We start from the raw sequence: 7,419 nt of genomic DNA, 5'->3' as shown, positions 1-7,419 counted from the left end.
AACAAAATGATCACTGAAGAGGAATTATTTAATCAGCACTTCGAAATGAATGATACTGTGCACTACTCAAGAGGCAAAAGGGGGACTAGAAGTGAATGAACAAGATTCAATAGGCCAGGTGATAAAACTGTGATGCTGGATGTTATTCTGTGTTTAGTGTCACTGCATAAAAGTGGTACTAAAACATATTTCCAATTACATACTAGTCTTTATATTTGCAGTTGTAATGACAGTATGAGGCCATTACTGAGGAGGTGATAGAAAAAACGGACGAAAGAAGAAAATGGAAGAATAAGAACAATGATTAAGTGTAAGTCAGGTATAAAGAGATCAATAAACAAGTAAAAATTCTGGCTAAAAAGGCAAAGGAAGACTGGCTCAATCAGGTCTGCAAGGAAATAGAGGAAAATGATATAGCAAAGGATATGAGAAAGGTCTATGAAGGCTTGAACTTGATTTCAGGGAAGAAGAGAAGGATGAAAAGCAGTGCTTTGAAGGATGAAAGAGGAAAGATTTTGTTAGAAAAAAATGATAAGATGAAAGAAGTATGTTAAAGAACTTTATGGAGATGAAGATAATAAGAATGTGATCAGATAGAAAATGATGATGCCCCAGAAATTAAGGAATGGGAAACCGAAGCAGCCATTAAAAGAAAAAAGGATAGGAAAGTTCAGGAATGGGTGATATTCAAGGAGAGTTACTGAGGGCATTGGGAAAGGAAAGAATAAAACTTCTATCCATTATCTTTAATAGAAGTCTGAAGGTGGATATTCCCAAGACTACAGGAACAATGGATTGCAACAAGCACAGAAGTATCAGCTTGATTAGCCACGTTGCAAAAGTCCTAATCAACATAATATATAGAAGAATGGAACAGATGATAGAGAGGGAATTAAATGAAGCACAGTTTGGTTTCAGGAGAAACAGGGGAACCAATCACAACACTACGGATATTAGGGAAAGAATGATCAAGTGCAATAAAGATTTATATCTATGCTTTGTGGACTATGAAAAAGCTTTTGATAACGTTAATCACTCTGTTTTATTTGATGATTTTATCTATTCCTATTTTGCATAAAATAGGAATAGATAAAAATATTATGGGAATTTTGTTCAGAATATACAAAACTCAAGAAGCCAAGGTCAGATTTGAAGGAGAGGAAACTGAATGGATCTCTATAAGAAAGGGTATGAGACATGGGTGTAAGATGTCCCACTCCTTTTTAATGTCTATAGCGATTCGATGATGAGGGACGCCTTGGAAGATCTGAAGGATGGAATAAAGATAAATGGACACCTGATAAATAATAAGATATGTAGATGACATTGTACTTATGAGTGAAACAGAGGAAGGCTTGCAAAGAATTTTGAACAGACTGAACAGGGTTGGAAATTACAGATATAAAATGAAAATAAACATTCAGAAGACAAAAGTGATGAAGATTTCAAGGAAAGGAAATGATGGGATGGAAATCACTTGGAACAGACAAAGAATAGAAAATGTAAAAAGTTTTGAATACCTTGGGAGTTGGATAACAGAAGACAATAGATCTAATTATGAAATTAAGAACAGAATTAAAAAAGCAAAAGCAGCATTTTTCCAAATATACCACATATTAGGAAACAGAAATCTGAACAAACAGTTGAAAGTAAGAATGCTTAAGACAATAATCTGGAGTGTGGGGATGTATGGATGCGAGTCCTGGACAATCAATAAGGAGATGAGCGACTGATTGAATGCATTTTAAATGTGGTGCTTGAGAAAAATGGATCGCATCAGCTGGACTGAAAGAGTGAGCAATAAAGAGGTTCTTAAAAGATTCAACATGAAAAGAGACTATATGGCTAGTATCCAAAGAAGAAAAATAGTGTTTGCAGGACATTTGATGAGGGGGTTCTTCTGGAGAGCTTCCCAGAATAGTATTGCAGGGGATGGTGGAGGGAAAGAGAGGAAGACCCCAACTGCAATGGAAAGACAACATCAAAGATTGGACGGGCAAGAATCTTACAGAAGAAAGAGGTAGAGGCATGGAAGCGGACTGTTCATCATCTGCAACCCTCTTAAAGAGGAGGCCACAGGATTAGATTAGAATGACAGTATGAGCCTCTGTAGCTCATTTGGTATAGATGAAGCCCTTTGGTCAGAAAGACTGGAGTTTGATTCCTGTCCATGACATAAAGAACCTTTATCTGGTCTCTTTCGACTAAAGGTGAATTAGCTAGTCTCATATGGAGGTAGAGTTTTTTTTTTTTTTTTCATCCCTCAGAACAGGCAAACTGGCCCCATAAACACACATGGATCTACAGCCATGAATACTTGTCTTTAAGGGATGCAGTAGAAGAGTGATGAGCCGGCTGCATTAATTCATTGTAAATCCCTCATTAAGGGACTCAACTCATCCTAAGGGATGGATGAGAAAGGGAGGGAATTACAGTATTGTTGAGAAAGGTAAGGAATGGAATGTAGTATTAATAGAAATAGGATTTTCCTTATGACAGTCAGCATGCATTTTCAATGGATATGTCTTGCTTTACATTTTATTACAAATTACATTTTATGAAAAAGGGACAAATTTGATAGGTATGCGAGACTTGTATATGGTGATATTTTTGGATTTTGCAAAGGTATGACAGACAGCTGTTAGGTTAGTTAGCAGTTAGATAACAGTTAGTCATCTAGCAGTTAGAGAGGAGTCTGGTTAGCTGAAAATTACCAGTAAGTTGTATATGGAGATGGGAAGGATGCAGTATCCCAGAAAAGGAAAGTAATTAGCGTCATTTAAACCGCTTATCTTGTTCAGTAATATTTTAGTGGATGGGCACAGTTGCCGTTTTAATAAGTGCAACACCCTTCAATGCAAAGTGCAAGGAGCCGCACTCTAGAGCAAAGGTCAGGTATTGTATTAGTGGTATTATGCTTCATGAGATGATGTGATTTGGGAACTGAAGCAGATTATGAACAGAGACCTTGAAGTTCAAAGGGCACAAGTTACAAAGAAGCTATGATAAGAAGATGGCCAAATCTAGTCACAGGTTCCTATGAGGATTCAGAGATGAGTAACTGAGACCATATAAGGACTCTGAAATAATGATTATGAGGAATAGTTGAGAAAATATAAATTGCAAGTTTAGTGGATAGACAGGAAAAGGGGGATATGATAGAAATACTTAGGATTATGAGGAAATTTTATAGGATTAATACAGAGGGATTATACATCTTATTATAGTGGTTTATCCTGTCTGTAAAAAGACATGAAGTGGCATGTATGTATTCACCCTGTCCAAAAAATTTAGGATTTTCAAAACTTTAGCCTTCAGGGGAAGAAAAAAATTTATCCTCAGGACCTGCATTGTACCTAGAACAACAGGCTCTACTTACACGTTTTGAACAGAATGGTAACAACAAACAAACCTTGCCAACCCATTGAAAATAATCCCCACACCCATTCAAACAGACTATGAATACACTTTATATCCCTTCCCTATATTTAATAAAAGTATAACAGATAAACTGGACTCACTTATGAAAAACACAAAATCGGAACATATACATACCATTGGACAAAATGTCCACTTTTCTTAGACAAATTAAGGACTTCCAGGATCTTCTCTCTTTTCCAAGTGTCTACAGCATCCCCTGTTAATGTGGGATCCAGTATTTTGGACAGACAGGACAAACCATCACAATAATTTGCCAGTTGAGTTGGCCGAGTGGTTAGCGTATCCACTCTCCAGCCAAAAGGCTGCAGGTTTGAATCCCACTGAAGGTATGGATGTTTGTGATTGTCTATGAAAATACTACTGGTGGTGGCCAGTAAATGGCGTTGGTGGACTGAGTGGTGGAGATGGAGAGTTGTAGAGTAGGTACCCTCCCTCGATGAGTCTTTGGACTCCTTGGAGGTGTCACAATAATAATAAGAAAAGAGGGCAAAAGGGGAAGAATGAAAGGGATCCATCCCTGGAAACTGTTTACATGAAAGGTGCTGGATGAAGAATGCACTGTTGGAGCATGCTGTGAGTAGCTAAGAGTGTGAATGAGATAAAGGCTCAATATGATAGACATTTTGCTGAGTGAAATATACAATGTGTCAATGACAAGAAGATTTGTTAATAATAAACTAGAAACCTTGGAGATGAACAAAAATTCATAAGCATAATCATGCATCTTCAATCTGGAGATGAAAGCAAACCAAGAAGATAAATTAATTACAACACTGGGAGAGAGGGGGGGGGATCATTATTGTTAATAGTCTGCTATTAACAATATTAACAAAAATTTGCTGTCATTTGCTATATTCTGGCCAAAATTAAAATTTATCAATGCTTGTAAGAATGTAATAAACCAACATTAGAAGCTACTACTGCATGAAGAAAATTTCTCTTGATAGTACATAATAAACTGCCGTCACAAGTAACTGTTTCCCAAAAGTTTAAGCCAATTATGCACACTATTTCATACTAATTCATGCTAGCAGTTGTCATATGTTTCATGTATCTTTGTTATAATTATGTATTATAATGCCTCACTGGTAACTCAGTTACCTCTACCTAAGCTCAATGTGGCTCATCTTTTTTTTAATAAAAATAAAATGAAAAAAAGGACAATTATTAGTTCAATATTTGTATTTTAACCAATTAATTAGAAAGAAAACTTAAAATAAACAACAGCAAATATTGCACAATGGCTATTTTATACCTCAACACTATAAATAATTTTTTTGATTATTTTTGCCAGGAAGATTAAAACACCAATATCTATTTCTTTTTGCTTATGGAATTACATTTATGCAATATCAAGTTAATACAGATGAACATTTGGAAACAGATTAGTTAACTTTTTTTATATGTTCTATATTTTTAGTCTCTGGATGATTTTGATTAATTATTTGTAAACAAGATGCACTGAATGTTATTAAAAAAATGAAAATATTACAACTTAAAAAGGGTAGTGTTATATGGCTTGAATGATCTTAAAATGTTGGTGTTATTAGTTGAAAATCAGTTCAGCTGATTCTAATTTGAAGAGAGATCAATACAACTAACTTCACTACACAAACTGACTGTCATTTTGGTAGAAATAGGTCCAAAGACAAAGACCTATATCTGTTTATCAACATTTAGTGTCAAGTTGAGGTTTGTGAAACCTCATGTGTCCATATAATTTTTTGCAACAACATTTATTGATTGATATGTAAAAGGAATCAGACAAAAGTAGTCCTGTTTTTCTCATTAAAAATGTGTCTTATTAAAGAATTTATCTTCAGTTTACAGTCTGCTATTGCTACTCTTATGTCTTTTCTATATGCATGTGGGCACTTTTCTAGTGAACTGACTTCAACCATTCATTCACATTCTCTACACCTCTAAATATGCATTTGGACTACAACCTCAAGCCTAACAAACTTCATCTTTGATGAAGTTTTGTTAGGCTTCATCACTGATCTATCTTTGTTTTACAAAATAGAATTCTGCAAGGAGTGTTCCCAAATTAAAAATAAAAAAGCAATGGTCATTATTTTGAAGTTAAGGGTTAATCAAATTAATCAAGATGTTTATTTTCAAGAATCAGGTAATGAACTAATGTACTTTATATATATGTATAATGCATACTGACAACAGTTAATGCTTAATAGGAGGGAAAAAGCAATACAAAAACTGAGGAACAAATATATATAGTCCATTTTTAATAAGAAAATTTGAATTTCTAATTAAGATCCTTACTAATTGAATAGTTCATTATATTTATGAACCTAAAAATGCTATACTGACCAGATAATTTATTCATTTTTCTCTAAAAATTATGGCACATATTTAAATAACAAAACTTCTTCATGGCCCAACACATGAAAGTTTTGGATTATTTACATAACTATAATCATAGATTATCCACAGCATTTGATACTCTAATTTCATAAATCATCTGTTAAAATGAACACGATACCTACAATTTAAAATCCGCTACATAATTTCTAAAAACTAGAATTAAGAATTTAACAAAACTTAGAAACAATGCTGGATTTCCATGTGTTAATGCCAATCTCTTAATGCCCGGTTATTCGCACCAATTATACATAAAATTTTTATTTATTTATTTTATTATTTATTTATTTATTTTTGAGTAATAAATGTTCACAAACAATATATAAAATCTAATCGAAATGCTTAATATCACCAATCATCTTGCGGAACAACATATGTATTATTGTCTGCTCTGAGGTATATTAGTCTTGGTCCAAAATAATTTATAACATAGTGAGAACCATCTGCAGGTCCAACAATCTGCAAAGCTATTAAAATAATGTCCACCAATTGACCAAGAAACATAAAACCTAAAGTACATAACTTTACCAATCCAATTGCCGGGTATCCAAGATAAAACCTGTCAACTCCAAACATTCCTAGAAAAATTGAGAGTAGGAGAGCTGTTTCAAACGAATATCCATTTGTATATTGACATGGAATTTCCATAGAAAACATTGTTTCATTTATTCCAGTACCAGGTAAGCATATAATTCCGTCCGCCGTAGTACAGTTTACTTTTGCCTTGTTCTGTTTTGAACATCCTTTAGGCTGTTGCGTAACGGAATCAATTTCTGGATCAGAACAAACGAACTGTCCCATAAGTAACTTGGAACAGTTAGCTTCAAAAGATGTTAACACATTTTCAAAGTTACAGGCTATCAATAATGCACATAACAATGTTTTGAACATAAGGAGGGCATGACTATTCACAGAAGGCAAGTAATTCTTCAGCTTACTCCTAAAATTTTCCATTTCATACCATACAGACAAAATTTCCACACGACCCGCAGTGCATCGTTATCTATCATTAATTACATGACACAAACGCAGTTCATTCTTTTAAGATTTATGATACTACAATATCTCAATAACATTACAATCAGCTGCAGAACAGACACGCGCGACATGCTTCTAATGTTTTTGCGTAGATGGCGCAATGGCATCCTCAAAAATTGCTCGCAAAGTCTGTATTATTATTTTTTTTAATTATACAAAATAGAGCTAAGATTCATAATAAAATGGAACAAAAATTACAATCAAGGTATTAAACGTTCTCCAACAGTAAACTTAAACACTTTCCTTTTTGCCGACGACCAAATAATAATTACAAATTCTGAAGATAACTTACAGAAAGCTATTTTAGATCTAAATGAGATAGCCAAAGATAATGGTATAATAATACAATTATCATTATTATAATACCATCAACGGTACATTGCGCCCTTCGATTGGAATAGGCCTAAGTTCGATTCTCGTCGCGACGGGAGGAATCTTTATCTGGACGATTTCAATCGAAGGTGAATTAGCCGATCTCATACGGTGGTAGCAGGGTTTTTTCTCCCGTAAACTCGGGTTTTTCATCCTGCATATAGATAAATCGGCCCTTCAGAACACACG

General features: G+C 34.3%; 1 protein-coding gene across 1 annotated transcript; it reads right to left on the bottom strand.

The window, feature by feature from the left end:
* Positions 1-5,656: 5,656 nt before the first annotated feature.
* On the bottom strand, positions 5,657-6,902 carry bisc (TM2 domain-containing protein 1 biscotti). The gene has a single exon (XM_090410132.1). It carries the CDS (start codon positions 6,772-6,774, stop codon positions 6,169-6,171), a length of 606 nt encoding a protein of 201 aa, XP_090266258.1. The 5' UTR covers positions 6,775-6,902; the 3' UTR covers positions 5,657-6,168.
* Between the last annotated feature and the right edge of the window lie 517 nt (positions 6,903-7,419).

This window comes from Typopeltis vanoorti, chromosome 20, assembly GCF_054136105.1.
Source record: "Typopeltis vanoorti isolate ZY-2024b chromosome 20, IOZ_Tvanoo_1.0, whole genome shotgun sequence".
Classification (NCBI taxonomy): domain Eukaryota; kingdom Metazoa; phylum Arthropoda; class Arachnida; order Uropygi; family Thelyphonidae; genus Typopeltis; species Typopeltis vanoorti.
The sequence above is the reverse complement of the archived record's forward strand: the minus strand, read 5'-3'. Positions and strand labels throughout refer to the sequence as shown.

What these genes read in the sequence shown, in the direction of transcription:
- bisc (XM_090410132.1), bottom strand. Translation starts at nt 6,774, where the DNA reads ATGGAAAATTTTAGGAGTAAGCTGAAGAATTACTTGCCTTCTGTGAAT.